The sequence below is a fragment of the Anolis sagrei genome, chromosome 2, assembly GCF_037176765.1.
Source record: "Anolis sagrei isolate rAnoSag1 chromosome 2, rAnoSag1.mat, whole genome shotgun sequence".
Lineage (NCBI taxonomy): Eukaryota > Metazoa > Chordata > Lepidosauria > Squamata > Dactyloidae > Anolis > Anolis sagrei.
Genome location: NC_090022.1, coordinates 133,320,026 through 133,338,333, shown reverse-complemented (window position 1 = coordinate 133,338,333; position 18,308 = coordinate 133,320,026). Strand labels below are relative to the sequence as shown.

The 18,308-nt window shown below is 40.1% G+C and overlaps 1 protein-coding gene across 6 annotated transcripts in view; it reads right to left on the bottom strand.

Moving 5' to 3' along the window:
- The window catches only part of SDK2 (sidekick cell adhesion molecule 2), a 375,646-nt gene that overhangs the window by 145,366 nt on the left and 211,972 nt on the right, over positions 1-18,308 (bottom strand). For all 6 annotated transcript variants that reach the window (XM_060764246.2, XM_060764242.2, XM_060764244.2 and 3 more), the window contains exon 2: positions 7,297-7,456. In XM_060764246.2, coding sequence (XP_060620229.2) covers positions 7,297-7,456 — 160 coding nt within the window. The remainder of the gene's footprint in view (positions 1-7,296; positions 7,457-18,308) is intronic.

The window sequence follows — 18,308 nt, the reverse complement described above, 5'->3', positions numbered from 1 at the left end:
ATCCTCATCCAAATCCTCATCCAGATGTCCCCCCCCCCCTTCCCCGGCCGCCATCTCAGCAACCACAACAATACATCTAATTGGGTAAACAAGTCAAGGAGAGGAGAGGAGAAACTATGAGTAAACATGATGCTATGCTCCATAGGGGAGGGATGTACCGACAGAGCTTAATGAGGAACAGGAAGTCAGTCAGATGAACCCTGAGCAGATTTTGGAAACACATAACAGAATCGCCATTCATGCTGGGTGCCAGGGACTGAACAATTGGTCTCAAGGGAACATAGGGCAAAGAGTTAGGGCAAAGAGCTAAACAAGGGCAAGGACTTCAGATGGACTCAGGGTGAACCTGAACAAAGGCATCGGTTGCTTGACTGTGGGGAGGAATGAATAGAAACCTTCTTGAGGTTTCTGGCTTTTTGACTTGAATTACAGAAAGCAAGCTGAGCATTGTAAAATATGAGCTTTCCAGAGTTATCCAGGCAGAAGGGATTATATTGGGTATTCAGGTGATATTTTAATAGGCCCACTCATATTAAGGTGAATGGTTCAGGGTTGATTCATATTTCCGACAGATCCTTAATTAACTAACCGAAAAAAGGAAAATAAAAATAAAATGAAATGGTTTATTTTGTATACATGCAATTAGACCATCAGGAGACCAAAGGGTGTTAATGTCAGATGGCTTTTAGGAACCTTTGCTTTAGGATTTTTAGTTTTATGTAAATACACAGGTTTGAATGTTTTCAGCACTGTTGAATAGTTGGTTTTATTATGCATTATGTATGTATTGTTTTTAATGCTTGTATTGTGTATATTTTATAAATGCTGTTAGCCACCTTGTGCCCTTGTGTGGGGAAAGGAGGGATAAAAATCCCTTAAATAAATAAATAAATAAATAAAGTCTGGGTCTTAGACTGGAACAAGTGATTCCAGTCCTGGCATCCACAAATTTGATTGTCCCTTGCTCTGTGATAAGAAAGATGCCTACCTGTACCCCTCCCCTGAGCCCTCTTATTGTGATTTGAAGAAGAGACTTCCCTGCACAGTATTTTAACCTTTTTAGTACATGTGATGTTCTGCCCCTAAACCTCTGTAAGTGGATCAGCAGGGCAGGAAAGACCCCTGGCCTGAATGGAAAAGGAAATGCTTGCAAGAAGAAACTGCGTGCCACTTTCAGATTACAAGCTTTTGGCACAAAAAAAGCTTGTGGCTATTACAAATAGACACTGGTTTCTAATCCACACTGATTATTTGTGAGCCCATGAACTTGTTTTGATGGAAACATTCAGCATTGGATGAAGAACCTAAGAAGAATATGAATCTTTGGGAAAATGGCTTCCTGGTCATAAGCAAACTCATTCTGGTTCTGCACAGTGGATTATCAGTTCAGTTAAGGGACAAAGGCATGGCATTTTCTCCTGTTAAAAATGAAATTATCTGCCTGTTTCTCTGAGAGGAAGCTTGAAAACACAGCTCACAGCATGCAGTCTAGTCCTGCCACCTTATAAGGCTCTCTTTAACAGTTGTCACCAGATGACACTCTCTTCCTTCCTGGGATCCGAAAGTGAGGCAGTGTTGCGGTGGCAGTGAGAAGCCTTCAGGTCCGGTGCCTTAAATAGGGAAATGCCTTCTTTCAGGTTGAATTATTGATTAAAACTGAGAGGATGACACATGCATGCACACACACACATGCTGCAGAGAAGCATTTGGCTTGATTTAAAGACAAGCCTCAAGTGGCTATGACTCAATGACATTTGCTTTCTTTTCAAATTACCAGCAGGGCCCAAGTGAGAGAGGAAGAGATGGAAGAAAACCTTTCTGACAGGTCTCTAAAGTGGGATGGAGACAGTTATAGACTGTTGAAGACTAGTAGGCATGCATACTAGTAAATGATAGATAAATGATAGCAGTCAGATTGGAGGGTAATTATTAACAAACTATTTGAAGAAGGACTAATTCTAGAGAAGCATTCGTAGCAACTAGAGGCATTTTTCATCTTCCCTGTGTCCAGCCAAAGCAATAACAGGTTAACAGAGCAGGACAAGCACTACACAAATGATTAAGGAGTGAATTCCAGCTCAGCAATTGTTCTTGAATACTTGGCATCTTGTGAAGTACATTTTACTAATGCATAAGGTGCAGCCTCATTGACACACAGGCCTAGCAAACAGAACTTGCTGTCCTTCTGGTTAAAGAATCCCTTCTGATATGACTATCTGAGAATCTAAAAGTTTAAAAAAGAGAGAGAAAGGATAATTACTTCTTGAAAGAAAAAAGAGAAAGTGTGTGGGTTTTTTTAAAAAAAAGCTAAATTTCAGGTCTTGCTTGGCACTACACACTCCATTTATATTACACATAATGGCCATGACTCATATCAGTCAACAACTGTTACAATAGGTTGCCTTTCCCTAGTCCTTATCTTTTTTAAAAATACTACATTATGAATGGGAATCATGTGGGTCTCCAGATTTTGTTGAACTGTGACTCCCATAAGCTATAGCTAACAAAGCCAATTGTGAAGAATGATGGGAGTAGCAGTACAACAACACTTGGAGGACTGCATGATCCCTTCCTTGCACCAGACTAGTGGTTGCCAACTTTCGGCCTTTCCTGACTATTGGCCAAACTAGCTAGGGCTTTTGGTAGCTGCAGTTCAAACCACCTGGTTGGGAACTATTGCTCTGAACAGTATTGCCCATCTACAGCTTGTCAATAGTTCAGTTAATATCTGGGTTACAATACTCAAAATGTTGGAAACATCCACACAATAATCTCTTGATCTATGACTGTGTTGGAGATTATTTGGCCTGGGGGCCTACTGGGTGCCAACACCCATTATAGTCAATTATGAGGAATTCAAACATCTGGAGATTCAAATCTTTGAGCAAATATCAAATGTAGATAAAACAGGGGAAAGGGAAAAGGATACAGTGAGTCCACACTCTTTTTTGGTTAAATAAGCCAGTGATAATAGCTCTTGGTTTGACTGGCTCTATATCTTTGGCCAATGCACAGGCCAGCATCGATTTGCCTGAATTCTGAACCATGCACACACGTGTATTAAACTGGGAGGGAAGAACATATGTCTTGTTTAGCAGCTATTCTGGCCTCATGCAATTATGAACAGTGAGGAAATGAGTACAGTAGAATTGGTACCATTTCCATATTGTTGGTACACACACCAATTCCATTTCCCCCTCACTGAGGAGTTGATCTGTTTGGCTTAACTGTGGGAAGACTGGAGGGTGGATGTAATCAATATGTATAAATATTTGAACATGAGAAAGCCACAGTTTCGTAGCATGCTGTTCAATCTTGCAGGCAGAGAGCTAACAAGTTCTACTACCTGGAGAAGTAATTGGACAAGCTTAAAATAAGTGCATTTCCTCACAGTGACAGTAATTAAAACACAGAAATTGCTCACCAGAGGAGGTTTGGGGGGGGGGGGGGGAGGGAGACGATCACTTGAAGTCTTTAAATCAAGTCCGGATGCTTTTCTAATAGGGATGTGTTTAATCCAGCTAGGATAAGTCTCAGGCCTGCAACTTGCTGGACACCCATGTGAGAAAGCCTTTCTTTTCTTAAAAGAAAGTGAATATTCTTCAGGAATTGAAGCCATTATTTATTATTATTATTATTATTATTATTATTATTATTATTATTATCTTTAGTTGTACCCCGCTAGCATCTCCCGAAGGACTCGATGCGGCTTACAAAGGCCAAGGCCTCAAAACACAACATAACAATACAAAACCTAAAGCAAATTAAAACAGTTAAAGCAATATTAAACAACAAGCAATAAATAATACATCAAGACACTATAAAACTGGGCCGGGCCAGAGTAATGGGTACAGATTAAAAGTGCTTATGTGACAGATGATATGTAAGGATTATAGGGTAAGTGCAATGTGCTAGCAATCTTAATTCTAATCAAGTGCTTCTGGGACTTGTTATTGGAGTTTTCCTATTCTGGAAAGGCACATCGGAACAGCCAGGTCTTCAAGTTCTTTCTAAAGACTGCCAATGTAGGGGCCTGTCTAAGATCTTTGGGGAGGGTGTTCCAGAGTCGGGGGGCCACCACAGAAAAGGCCCTGTCTCGTGTCCCCACCAAGCGCGCCTGTGACGCTGGCGGAATCACGAGCAGGGCCTCTCCGGATGAACGAAGTGAGCGCGTGGGTTCATAAACAGAGATGCAGTCACGCTATAAAACCTACAAATGGCCAAATGAGATTATTCTTGGGGGAAGTTACTTCTCCATCCACAGAGAAGTAACAGATAGTGGCAATGTAGAAGGTAATCCTGAAAAGCATCTAGACGTTTGACTATATAAAGCAGTGGTTCTCAACTTGTGGATCCCCAGGTGTTTTGCCCTACAACTCCCACAAAGTCCAGCCAGTTTACCAGCTGTTAGGATTTCTGGGAGTTGAAGGCCAAAACATCTGGAGACCCACAGGTTGAGAATCGCTGATATAAAGGAAGCATGGTTTCTTCTCCAGAGAGCCTATCTGGCCAACCAGTTGATATAGGATATATCCAGGAGAAGGAACTGGCAAAACTACCGCTGACTATTCCTTGTCTAGAAAAAGCCTGTGAAATTTATTTGCAATTTATCAATACGTCAACAAAAAGCCTATAGGCACAAACAAACAAAATAATTTTTTTTAGCAGCAGGAATTTGCATTTCTGCCTCTTGCCTTGGGTCCTGCATTAGGAGAAAGGAAGGATATAAATCAAATAAATAAGTGAAAATATGTAAATAAACAAATTGCTTCACATGCAAAAAAATCTGTCTCAATTTCAATGCATTACCCGCCTACACACCTGCATTTTCTTCCTATCCTTTTCAGCACTTAGTTGCAAGGCTGAGTTTTTTCCTTCCTGAAAATTCATGAATACTTTCCATAATGTATGCTCTTTTTAGCACATTTTTCTTCATGTATGCACCTTAATCAAAGTTATCCCATTGGCTAAAGTTTGCCTCTGATACACATTTGTACTTGTGTGCATTTATTTGCATACAATTTGAAAAAGAACAAGAATGAGAAAGGATGTGATGCCTAAGGTTTCCTCCTAATGATGGGAAACCAAAAAATATATATGTGCAAGCCTTTGTTAAGAAATGTGCAGACTGCAAATTGAATACAGTAGATTCATAAACAAATCCCAATAATGAGAGTTTCTTACCCATCCCAAGTACTTTCCATTTGAAAGTTCACAACATCCCTAATATCTAGTAAGCCCTGTGCCCAGATATAACTCGTTTGATGAGTGTGTGACTGTTTTCAGCCTGAATATCTCATCCATGGTGATGAGATATTCACTAAACCAGTGGTTCTCAACCTGTTGGTCCCTAGATGTTTTGGCCTTCAACTCCCAGAAATCCTAACAGCTGGTAAACTGGCTGGTATTTATGGGAGTTGTAGGCCAAAACACCTGGGGACCCACAGGATGAGAACCAATGCACTAAACCATCTTATTTCACATCAGTGCAATTAGAACAACCTCACATCCCCCAAATTTCTGTCACAAAAACTGGGACATGTGTGGGCAAGTTATATCAGATGTAGCCAAGATGATAAAAATGATTAGTAAAAGAGAATATACAAACTAGGATCAGCTGCTGCAGTTTGTTTTGCATGTTTCTATTGGGAAGAAGACAATTCTCCTCTCCATCTCACTGTGTCAAATGAGTACAAACTCCTTTTGTGCTTTGAACTTAGCTTGAAGCAATACTGAAGAAGTAAAATGGGGGAAAAGAGGGACACAAGAGGAGGAGAGAGAAACTGGGATATTTTAAAAGCAGGATAACAAAAAATTAATCAGAATTCTCTCTGCCAAATTGGGAGAGTTGGAAAGCAAGCATCCTGTTCAAGCTAACAGAGGTAGGGGGAGCTGTTTAGTTTGAGGTCTTATTCTACTGGGTGAAATCCTACCAAGAATAATAAAGTAATGCTTTTGTAGGATTAATCAAATTCCAGAGTGTGCTGTGCAAGCTTTTCCAAGAGTTCTTCCTAAGATTGGAGGTCAACTCTTCTATCTCTACACAAACAATCTGATTTGGAGAAAAAACTATTTCTGGGGTCACAGTGTTTGGTCATTTCTCTAGTTAATGCAGTTAAATTTATAGTTTAATTTGGTTAGAGGTATCTTTTGTGCCTTATACAAAAGATCTCTTTTTAAGCAGGGGCCTATGGGGACAGGAGGAATGGAGATTTTTCTCTGAAAAGAAAAGAAAGGAAAACAAGAAACAGCTGTCATCTGACAGTCAAGTATTAATTGATGTCTACTCCATCCATTCACATACTCCTCAACATTAATGCCAATACACATTTGGATACTGAAAGTCTAGAAATTACAGTCAAATGAAAGGTAACTGCAATATCATTTTGTGGTTCACTTGAAAAGTTTCAAACCTGCATAGAATTGAAGCGGCTGACCTCTAATCTTGAACAGAAACTGGCTGGTTTTGCATTTCAGAGCCTTTGTTTGCAAAGCAATTACAAGGAACCAGAAGCTGGAAAAGGGAATCAAATATGGCTAGTTGGGGGCCCCTGGTCTAACAAAAGTGCTGTCACAATGGCTTGAGCTTTCTAGTTCTTGAAGGGAGATTGGTTCAAATACTTGATAACAGCCAGCTACATGGGGAGAGAGACCTGCTGAATAAGCAAATGGTGGAGAGACTGGGCTTTGTTGAAGAGGTAGAATGAATCTGTCTGAGTGAGATCCAAATTCAGATTGCCCTAAGAAATCTTCCACTTCAGCTTTCAGAATTCATGAGCTCCGGAGGCTAGAATTTTGTTGCTGTCTGCCTGCAAGTCATTTCCAACTTATGGCAACCCTAAGGCAAACCTATTACAGGGTTTCCTTGGCAAGATTTGTTCAGAGAAGGTTTTCCTTTGCCTTCCGCTAACTGATTAAGTCCATAAGGCAACACTATTTCCTTTGGACACCACTATCACACTCCCCACCTTTCTGCCTTTCCCAGAGTGTGAAAAAAATCAGGCATCTTATATTCTCCGTGTGACCTTTACATGAGCTAGACAACAACTGAGCAGTCCTCCGCCCCATCCAGCTTTTCAAAGCTGCTATGGAAGAAAATAATTTGATTAAAGGCCAAGAGTGGTCCCTTAGCACAAGCTGTGAGCTGGAGACGACACCATGCCCCAGGGGCTTTGGCTACTATGGGGATAATGACAGGCAATCGCCTGCAGGGACAAGCCTCCAGGCAGGAGGCAGGAACATCCACTGCAACTTCAGAAACCCTTTGGGAATGGAGAAAGGCCAGCCATGACGTACCTGTATTCCAATGAGAATTTGGTCAGCTCCCTGTTGTCGTGCAGCCATTTGAACTCAAGAGGCCAGCTGCCTTCTGCCATGCAGGTCAGGACCAAGCGGTTACCCTCCAGATGGACCTGAGTGCGCACCGGCTCTGTCTTGAAATAAGGGGAAACATCATCTGCAGAGGGGAAAAAGTGAAGAGGGGTTAAGGCCAGGACATTTATCCCTAGATATAAAGCACACAAGAACACAGTTTGTCTCCCCTTTCCCTCTCCTCGCCATATCCTGTGTATTGCATAGTGAATTTTTGATATTAAACAGAATGATATGTATCATTTTGTTTAATGCCTATCGGGCAATTCTGGAAGGATTTATGTCCTCTTATTTCCTAACAGCACGCGGTTCATCCACCCTATCCCACATCCCACTCTTATTTCCTACTGGTCACACATTTAGAGAAAGCCTGAACTTCATTGTTCTCTGTAAAAAGTATTGTCATTCTCAAAGAATAAGCGACGATACAAAAAGAATGTTATAAATTCAACAGGGAGTCAAAGATCCCCCAACAAGAATCCCTTGTATGCTCAGCACTATTTTATTGTAATCTTTTTGGGTCACGGGTATGTAAGGGGACTTGCTGCCATGTAATAGGTAAAATTTACCAGATAAGATGTGAAAACAGCATAACATGCTAGAGATAAATTTGCTAATATGGATACCCTTTAGAGCAGTGGTTCACAATCTGTGGCTCCCCAGATATTTTGGCCTTCAACTTCCAGAAATCCTAACAGCTGATAAACTTGCTGGGATTTTAGATTTGTGGGCCAAAACACCTAGGGACCCACAAGTTGAGAACCACGGATGTAGAGGATGTCACAGAGGAGACAGAACAAACTACTGCAGGTTTTAACAGGGTTGGCAGTAAAGATAGGGAAGGAGACATTTGGATTAGTACAAATCCACTGGGGAAGGAGGGTGTAACTTTTCCCCAATCCACACTGTTTTCTTGTTTAAAATTACCTTACCCCTGGAGTTGCTGTTACACCCTCCTTCCCCAGGCAACACACATACGCAGTAGGGTGATTTGTTTTCTTTTCCAATTCTTATGATTCTATTAAAATACAAATGTAATGTTTTTGCCATGTGTTCTGTTTTCAGGCCCAGTGTGAAAGTGGAGATTACATGAAGAATTAATTGGTAGATGTGGCAGGTATCAGATTATCTTGAGAATACAGTGATGAGACAGCGGTGGCCAATGCCATTGTGAATAAATAAATAAATACATCTCCACAGTTACTCAGATTTGCCTATATTCTTCAACAAAATCCAAGGTCCCTGCTGAAACAAAACAGCAACATAGAAAAACAGCCATCTTTATATTCTCAAAGATAGAGACTAAGTATGTGTGGTGATTTAGGTATCAGTTTGCAGCCAAATTTTGCAGTGATCACCCAAGCTCAGAAAGCATGAAAAAAGCATTTGCTCTACATTTCTCAATGAGAATAAATAAAAGAGTCTAACTCATTTTTTTGGCTTTTTGTCTAGACAGTGTTACGAGGACAGAAGAGTAATGTTTAGTTTCCATGACAAAATATTTTAACACAAGGTCATTCAGATTTTGTTTCCAAAAGAGACACAGCTTTTGTTTCAAAGTACAGAATCATTCTATATCAGATCCATACTGTATACATAATACATTGAGGGAAACAGGCAGATCATATTCTGCCTATCATGCTGCATGGCTGCTTCCATTACACAATGCTGGTTCACTCATCAGTAATCACCAAACTGAATTGCTGTTATTCCTGCAAAAGTAAATCCACTGTCACTCCCACTAACAAAGATGGGTTAGGCTCAGGGCTTTGAAGTCCCCTGATCATTTGAAAGCATTGTGGGATTTCTACTCCAGATTTTGCACATGCACCAAACTGGATTAACGTGCAAGAAAAACTCATAAGAACTTGGTAACTACAGGAAACTGAGAAAAAGAGATAGAAGAAAGGAATGGTTATGACATTTTGTGGCCATTTGATGGGTCATTTGATGTTTTATATGTTTAGTGGTAGAGCCAAGCAGTTTTGTTTAAGAACAAGGCAATAAATTTTTTCTTTAGCAGCAGGTCCAACCTTTTTTTGACCAGGGACCTCTTGAACAGGGACCACTTTGACTAGGGACCACTCTCCAACATTAGTACCAAAAGGCTTATGAATCAGTTTTTGGTCAACTTTAGATTCGGTTTGGTTATTTGGGGTCTGATTGTGAAAATTACATTGGATAGACCACATCAGCTCTAGTTTGTGATACAGAACATATGCCATCCAGTGGTCACCATCTGCTTGCCCACGGAAAACCATATTTAATAATCTAGAGCTGATGAGGTAGTACTAATCTTTCTCTCCCTTCCCGACGTCCCTGTTGCCTCAGCACTATAAGAGGGTTTTGCAAGACCAGTCACTCTTTTTGCCACATGGTTTCGAGGCAATGATGTAGTAATAGTGCGGCCACAGTCCATATTTTCGTGCTTGGGGACCACTGGTGGTCCACGGAACACAGGTTGGGAACCACTGTCCTAACATCCTGACTGATACATTCTTCAAGCTCTCCATGGTAATAACAGCATTGCTGGGGTATATTTTGATCATGCTGGGACTCCAACAAATAACATAATTAGACTATAACATTGTATGTTGTCGTTTTAGGGATGTAATAAAAACCAGAGGAACAAAAAAACAAAACATTTGGGTAAGATGATAATGAGATCGACTAGACAAATTATGGAACCTTTAAAACTCCTTTGTGTTTGTGTGTGTGTTCATGCATGTGCACATGAACCTTCAAGTCACCTTTTGAGTTATGGGACACCTATTAATTTCATAGGATCTTCTTAGGTAAAGAACACTCAGATTTGTCATTTTCTAAATCTGAAATATTAGCCTGTAGGCACCTGGTACTCCTTGGTGGACTCCCTGCTTTGCTTCCAAGATCAGACAAGATCCAGGGCCTTTATACTCCTTTCCAATATATGGGCATTTTAAAATGTTAGCCAAGTAATGTATGTATTCTTTGCCTGGAAGCAATCCTGACTACTTTTCTGCTCATCGCCTCTTGTTCTTCACCTTTGGCATTATTAGCTCCTGTCTATAATCCACTAGTCAATTCCCCAAACCTAAATTTCCTCTTTTTAAATGCTCTACTTTCCCCTTCAGTAGGCATACATGTTGCATCCTCCTGACCACTGCAATTTGCTGAGAGGAACCAGAAAGCCTTGCTTTCTATTTTTACCCTGCATTTTAGAGCCTGAGAAATAGAAGCCAAGCCAATGACTCCCTGGTCTGTGGTTTCGTCAGTGCAGTAATGGATTGAGTGCGCTCTGTTATTCTCTTCCTTGTTGGCTGGGCTGTGCAAACCATATTTAGTTAAATATGGTAGCTGGCAACCAGCTGATTCTTCTGGATGGCTGTAGGAAGGAAATTAAAGGGAACCTTTCCTGTCCCTGTGAGCATCTGTGCATGAAGAAAGGCACTCGGAGTGAAAGACGGGCAACCAAGAATATGGACTCTTATTCACTGCTGTTTTGTAATAGTACCTCACCATCTGAGGCATAATTTTAAGGAAATGAATTAAAATCTGAATGTCTCCACTGCCAGAGAAGAAGGATCTTGAAAGATTATTATTGAAATGAAAGGCCTATAACAACTTTTTCTCCATTTGCAGCAGAGGTGCCCATTGAGATGGGGAATTTGAAAGAACCCAATTGCAGGCAGAAAAATAAGTTTAGCATATTCAGCCGAAGGAACATCTATAAGGAAATACAATTTTGGATAGAAAAAACCCGATCCTTTCTAAACTAATCTAAAAGAGGAAAGGATGGGAGAGAGACATGTTGTGGTATGTCCTGCCTTCTCAAAGAGCAGAGCAGGGGGGTTCAGTCTGGCCCAATTCCTTTTCTTTTACACCCCGGACTGAATCAGATCATGTATTTGCCCAAAATGATGTTGCGACAGCTGGCTGACGGGACAAGGAATAGGTTAAACACCAATAATCCACTTATAAAGATAACATAATGAATAAGTCCAACAAATAGGTAAATTGTGAAACTTAGACTGTTCAATTCACAGTAGTCACAAAATTAAGCAATATGAAATAAGTTCTGTACAGTCTTTTAGTGATGTCGTTGTATGTTCATGAATCAGCCTCCCACGACCGGTTTCGGCCTTTGCTTTAGGCCTTCTTCGGGTGGTAAAGTTCAGTCTTTTACATATGTTCTCATAAGAGATACTTAAGTTTTTTTGCAATGGGATAAGATACTCTGCTTCTAAGTTTGATTCTAATTGCGAGTATGGACTCGCAATTAGAATCAAACTTAGAAGCAGAGTATCTTATCCCATTGCAAAAAAACTTAAGTATCTCTTATGAGAACATATGTAAAAGACTGAACTTTACCACCCGAAGAAGGCCTAAAGCAAAGGCCGAAACCGGTCGTGGGAGGCTGATTCATGAACATACAACGACATCACTAAAAGACTGTACAGAACTTATTTCATATTGCTTAATTTTGTGACTACTGTGAATTGAACAGTCTAAGTTTCACAATTTACCTATTTGTTGGACTTATTCATTATGTTATCTTTATAAGTGGATTATTGGTGTTTAACCTGTCTACTAAGGAACCCATTCATATTGTATTGGGACAAGGAATAGCAAGCAGGAAAGGATGATAACAGATCCGAATCCCTCTCTAAGGGCCCTTCCACAAAGCCATATAACCCAGAATATCAAGGCAGAAAATCCCACAATATCTGTTTTGAACTGGGTATCTGAATCCACACTGCCATATATTCCAGTTTAAAGCAGAAAATGTGGGATTTTATTCAGCTGTGTGGAAGGGGCCTCATCTGTCTTTTTCCTTGATGTGGACTATAAACTTGTGCAGGATGTGGCTGACTTCCAACAGTGATTACATAGGAAAGCCTGGAACCAGTTTGAGGCCTGGATGATTACACAATTCACAGAGCATTGACCCACATTGACTCCCACACACTTTTGTGGGAGTTTGTTGCCTGGTTTCCACAGTTTGAAACTAGCTTCCAACTGCATTACATTGCTGGTGTAGATGGGGCCCAAGTAATTCCTAATGGACAAGAACAAGTGCAGAAACTACTATTACTTCCAGGACCAATAAAGTACCTCATTCACTCCAACAAGTGGGTTTTCCATTCGAGTCCACCAAAGGAAGTAGCTCACAACAATTTTTACAAGACCACCTATTGAGTGTAGTTGCAAACTTAGGGCCTTTCCACACAGCCATATAACCCAGAATATCATGGGCAGATAATCCATAATATCTGCTTTGAACTGGATTATCTGAGTCCACACTGCCATATAATCCAGTTCAATATGGATTTTATACAGCTGTGTGGAAGAGGCCTAAGATACGGGCTGGATGGGAAGGGAGAACAAAGCTCTGCCATCCAACTGAAAAGACATCTCTTTTGTCTAATGGAGATGATTATTCCTCATGAGAGATTATTGTTTCTCATTAGGGGAAACCAGACAGACAGTCCATCAAATTAAGAATTCCAGCGATCCACCTCGTTTGATTGTAGAAAAAGGTATCCTTGTGCAGATCCTCTGCATAAAAAGAAATCAGTCATAAATACTTGCAAAGGTTTGCAGGATTATTATTACACACCTAGAGAACTGAATTGACATAAGCTAACAAAGCTAGCTCTTTCCTGCAACTGACATTCTGTGCCATATTGTCGACAGTGACATGATTTTGACCCATCCAGCATCCCTGTTCCTACCTGAGCCATTTAGTAACCATATCAACTAGAGCTTAAAGTCCATCTAGGATTTCTCTAAGCTGCTTTGCTTCCTTTATTCTCAGCTGGCTTCTTAGCATTTTAAAAACCTTTGCTGGGTTTCAAAGATAGAGGGTGGAACAGGCTTGGGAGAAGGAAGACAAGGGAAACAAGAAAGCCAAGTCTGCCATTTTATTTGCGATGTAAAACTGCAAGTTGAAGTGCACAGCTTCATTTTCTGTTTAACAAATGGGATTCTTTTTCACTTCAAAGGCACATTCATATTTCCCAACAGCTTTCAAGTGTGCTTTGAATCACATTTTTTTTACACACGCCAAAGAATAAAAAATAAAAATAATAATCCTCAACAACCTCCTTAGTTTTACTTCCCGGCATCAATTTGTTATAAAACAATAACATTCCAAGGCCTGTGTGATTAAATTCTTCTTTTCATGTGGGACCAATTCAGAAAGAGGAGGAGGGGGAGAAAAAAAAAAGAGCCACTTCAACTAACAAACAGCACACACACATACGTAGCGAGCACAATGTTAAAAGGGTTTAAGCTTTCCAAGCCCCCACGCAGGGCAATTTGCTGTGAGGTAGGCATTTATATTTTATTGCTTCTCTTGTCCTCTGGGGCTTTTTGGAAGCTGAACAAACTAAAGAGTGTCAACTTCAAGGCGGTAAAACGTTTGAAGTGCACACTTTACTCCAAAGGTATCACAGTTTCAGACGAGGGTTAGGGATCTGACAATCTTCTAAAAAGAAAATAAAGCCAGAATAATCTTAATGTACTGATATGTTGTCAGGTTCCTGTGGAATGCAGTATTCTACAAAGGGGGTGTTCAAATTATGCTTCTAATCCCATACCAATCTCCAGACAGGCTAAAGTCTGGCAAAGACTACGTCTCATTCCCAAATTCTAACTTTTGGCTATGGCTAACCACTCCATAAAGTTGTACATATATTTGCCCATAAAGTTCCTGTGTGACTCAATATTTTATTCCAGTTGGAGTGTTCGGTAGGTTTCCTTCTCTCACTTTGACCAAGGATCACTTTGACCAGGGACCACTCTCTAACATTAGTACCATAAGGGTTACGAATCAGTTTTTGGTCAACTTTAATTTGGTTATTTGGGATGCCGATTCATAAAATTGCATTGGATAGACCACATCAGCTCTAGTTTCTGATACAGAACATATGCCATCCAGTAGTCGTCATCTGCTTGTCCACAGAAAACCATATTTAATAATCTAGAGCCAATGTGGTCTATCCAAGGGCTCAGGGTTGGTCAGTGACAGGGAAGGAGTGGCAGGCAATGCAAAAGGAGCGGAAATAAAATAAAATAAATAAAATAAATAAATAAATAAAGAGGATGGAGTCTCGCGGACCAGATTTTCGTCCTTGTGGTCCATGGCTCACAGGTTAAGAACCACTGCTCTAGCCTTTGAACGTATTATTATTATTATTAAACTTTATTTGTACCCCGCTAGCATCTCCCAAAGGACTCGATGCAGCTTACAAAGGCCAAGGCCTCAACACAACAGCAGCATAACAAATAACTCAAAGCAAAATCAAAAACATAAAGCAATAACAACAAAACATTACACCATAACACAGTAAAAACTAGGGCCGGGTCAAGTAATGGGTACAGATTAAAAAGTGCTGGGTGTGACAGGTGGTATGTTGGATTTCAGGGCAAGTGCAATGTGCAGAGAATCTTAAAACTCCAATAAAGTGCTTCTGGGACATAATGCTGGAGTTTTCCTATTCCGGAAAGGCACATCGGAATAGCCAGGTCTTCAAGCTCTTCCTAAAGACTGCCAACGTGGGTGCTAGTCTGATGTCTTTGGGGAGGGTGTTCCAAAGTCGGGGGGCAACCACAGAAAAGGCCCTGAGAGTGAGAGTCTTCTGCAAACTTTAAAAGGACACATAGAAAATCTGTCCCATCACCACTCTATATCGAGAGAAAAGTACAGGACGCTGATTTTTTAATTTCATTCGATGACTTAAGACATTAGATTCAGAGCAGAAATAAGACTGGTAAATAATAATATCATTTTTAGGTAATAATACAGCATAAAATTCAGGTTGAACATCACCTATCTAATTCTAATTCAGAAAACCAAAATATTCCAGAATCCAACATTTTCCACATAGGTGACCAAGATAATGACACTTTTACTTTCTGATGTTTCAATGCACACAAACATTATTCTATATACAAAATTATAGAAATAAAACAAAGCTATCCTTAGACTATGTTTATGAGATGTATATGAAACTTTTAGGGTTTTTTGTGTTTAGTCTTGGGTCCCATCTCCAAGATATTTCATTAAATCTATATATGCAAATGCAATATTACAAAATCCAACACATGCCTGGTCCGTAGAATTTTAGATAATGGCTACTCAACCTGTATTGTGCAAGTATAAAACTGGGTGGGAGGTAATTTGAATAACTGAGGATGAAAGGACTTCTTCAATCATCCCTAAAATGTGTGGCTTTGATGTATGTCTTTTACTCTGATTGAGGAAGAGCTATTTCCCTTACTCTTTTGCATTTATTTTTCTTCTTTATAGTATTATCAGGCTACATGACAATACTTTGAAGATGGTTCTAAGGTATGATTTAAGTTGGAACTCTGTGTTCAAACTCATTTCTGTCTCAGATTATTCCTGGGCCATGGTTAATACAAGTATTTACCTGCCTGGTGTTAAATATGTACTAAATTGGATGGGAATACAAAAGGTATAATGCAGTCTGACCAAATTGTATCAATAAAATAGGAAAATCCCATCAAAATAACCATAATCTAAGTATATGCTTCAACTTCAGAGGCAGAAGAAGGAGAAACTGACAGATTCTGTGCTGGGATCCAGAAGGAAATTGATCACACAGTAAAGCAGGCCTTCTTGTTAATAACGATCAATACATTTTCTTCTTTTCTTGATCATGTGTCAAATTTGCCTACTATCTTTCAGAGTGACTCACTTGAATTTGCAAATCCAAAAGTTTGTTCATCATTAAGCAATCAAATAAATGATTGCATACATGGACATAATTTAGAAATAAAATAGACCTCATAATTGGAAACAGAAGATGGAGAAGTTCCATTCTTTCTACAAAAACAGCATGATTGTGGCATATACCATGAATTGCTATTATCCAAATTAGAATAGGTAAGTGAAGAAAGCCAAATGGAAGAAAATCAGCTCATTGATTACTAAAGGTCAACATGGATTTCTCAAAAACAAGTCATGCCAGACTAATCTTATCCTTTTTTTTATAGAGTTACAAGCTTGGTAGAGGCAGGGAATACTGTGGATGTAGCATATCTTGATTTCAGTAAGGCCTTTGACAAAATCTCCCATGACATTCATGCAGGCACACTAGTCAAATGTGAGCTAGACAATCCTACTATTAGGTGGATCTGTTAAGCGACTGAACCCAAAGGGTGCTCACCAATTATTCCTCTTCATCCTGAGAAGAAGTGATCAGTGGTGTGCTGCAGGATTTGGTCCTGGGCCTAGTTTTGTTCAACATCTTTATTAATGACTGGGATGAAGGTTTAGAGGGTGTCGTTCTCAAATGTGCTGATTAAACCAAATTAGGAGGGATAGCTAATACTCCAGAGGACGGTATTGGAATTCAAAATGACCTTAACAGATTACAGAGCTGGACCAAAACTAACAAAATGTATTTCAACAAGTACAAATGTAAGATATCAATTACACTTAGGCCGAAAAAAAGAAATGCAAAGATACAGGACGCGTGATGTGCCTGGGTTTGCTCATGCCTGCTGTATCTCACAGGTAAGGAGGCTCATTCCAGGGCATTTATTTTCTACATGGAAAATCTATGTTGATGTCTTCAACCCTTTCCCAAATGAAGGCTCTGCCCTCCCCACCTTTCAGAGAAACCAGGGGAAAACTGCCAAAAAGGGCAAGGGGTGGGGGCTGCTTAGTCAATAATCAACTGAGCGTCTCCAAGATTGCTATTCAATGCTTTAAAAAGAAAAGATCTTTGAGGTTTTTCAAACACTTAAAGGGAACACTTGAAAGGACCAATTGATTTGGAGAGAGGTGAGATGCCAGAGGAACTCACGTATATCATTGAACTGGACTGGAAGGAAAAGGTGAGCTATGAATGCAAGCAGGTGGATGGTGCAATGTTGACCTAGCAGTGAAGATTCCTATGCCCTGAGATGTAGGAAATCCAGCAGCCCACGTCTTGCATCACCAGGAGGGCGATACCATGGGAGGAAGTGTGGAGTGTGTGGCTTCCCCCCATGGATTGGGCAACACATTCTGTGTTGTCAGGGTGGCAGCGGCACATCAGTTCTGCTCCTCTGTGCCCACAGAGCTGGCACAACATTGTTTGATGGGAGCCAGTCAGCCCTATGAGTGACCGGGGCTAGATTGGTCGGATCTAGCCCCATTTGATAAGGTTGTGAGACTGAAGATCCATAGTTCTGTGTAGCCTGCTAGGCTGATCCAGGCTTTTATAAGATTCACTGGACTTAGACCTTTAAGACTCACTGGTTTTTATTTTTACATGAGTTTTCACGGTTATAAACCTACTTCTTCAGATACAGTAATAAGAAGTGGGTTTATATAAACCAAAAGCCCATGCAGGAATTTTTTTTAAAAAAGTTAATATTAAGGATGCTGCTACTTTCTTTTTGCCTCCTACTCCTCCCTTCTGTCTTTTATGCTGTAAGAAACAAATATGGCTACTTCTTTGAAAACCAATGCAGTTTTGATATGGGAAGCACACAAAGCATGTTAGTTGGAGAGGAAATATTATGGGAGTGCTTTAAGCCATCCACACATGGGGGGAAAGTCAATTTAATTGTTTGTGCAGCTTAACCCAACTGACCCAGTAAGCAATACCAACGTTTGTTGTTCTTTCACTAACTAAATGTAATGAAAGCTCTTGTAGAAATGCCAACTAGCAACATCACTCGTGGAGTTGCATCGACAGAAATAAATCTAATGCAAATGGCTAATCAGGAAAGTTGTATCCATTCTGTCCTGGCTGGCCGACAAAAAGAAAGTGATTAAAAGAGGTACAAGGCAAGAACTAATGGGAAAAGAAAATAATAGGTTATTTTTTAAAAGAGGGTGAGGGTAAGGTATGGGTAAGAGGAGGCCTTAGTGGAAAAGATTTATTGTATGTCTGGTGCCCTATTTTTTAGGCTTATCACAGCAGATAAACCAGGGA